Source organism: Morone saxatilis, unplaced genomic scaffold, assembly GCF_004916995.1.
Source record: "Morone saxatilis isolate NCDOM2014 unplaced genomic scaffold, NCSU_SB_2.0 Contig8, whole genome shotgun sequence".
Lineage (NCBI taxonomy): Eukaryota > Metazoa > Chordata > Actinopteri > Moronidae > Morone > Morone saxatilis.
Genome location: NW_023340257.1, coordinates 16,885,098 through 16,885,428, shown reverse-complemented (window position 1 = coordinate 16,885,428; position 331 = coordinate 16,885,098). Strand labels below are relative to the sequence as shown.

Here is a 331-nt window from a genome sequence, read left to right as displayed (position 1 = left end):
AGCTGTGCTCTGTGATGATGTGAATCAACTGGAGCTGTCTGCTGGTGAAGAAAACATAGAGGATGATACTTTGCATTGCGTACACAGAGAAAAAGACTTCATTTCTCTTCTGTCAAGCACCCCTGGTGAGTTAACTTTAATATAATCACATCTTATTCTCTAGCTCATAAGACAGTGAAGATTAACATTAATAGTTAGTTACCTTATGTAATAATATAGTAATAAACTTTATTTATTAGCCCCTTTTAAAAACAAGTTTCCAAAGTGCTTTTACAGGGTAAAAACACAAACAACAGAACACTAGGATAAAAAAAACTAGACAATAAAACTA

The 331-nt window shown here is 32.9% G+C and overlaps 1 protein-coding gene across 1 annotated transcript in view; it reads left to right on the top strand.

Moving 5' to 3' along the window:
* LOC118341235 (caspase-1-like) overlaps positions 1-331 on the top strand; it is a gene marked incomplete in the record, with an annotated part of 4,928 nt that overhangs the window by 3,039 nt on the left and 1,558 nt on the right. Inside the window, 1 exon segment of the mRNA XM_035679440.1 lies at positions 1-125. Coding sequence (XP_035535333.1) covers positions 1-125 — 125 coding nt within the window.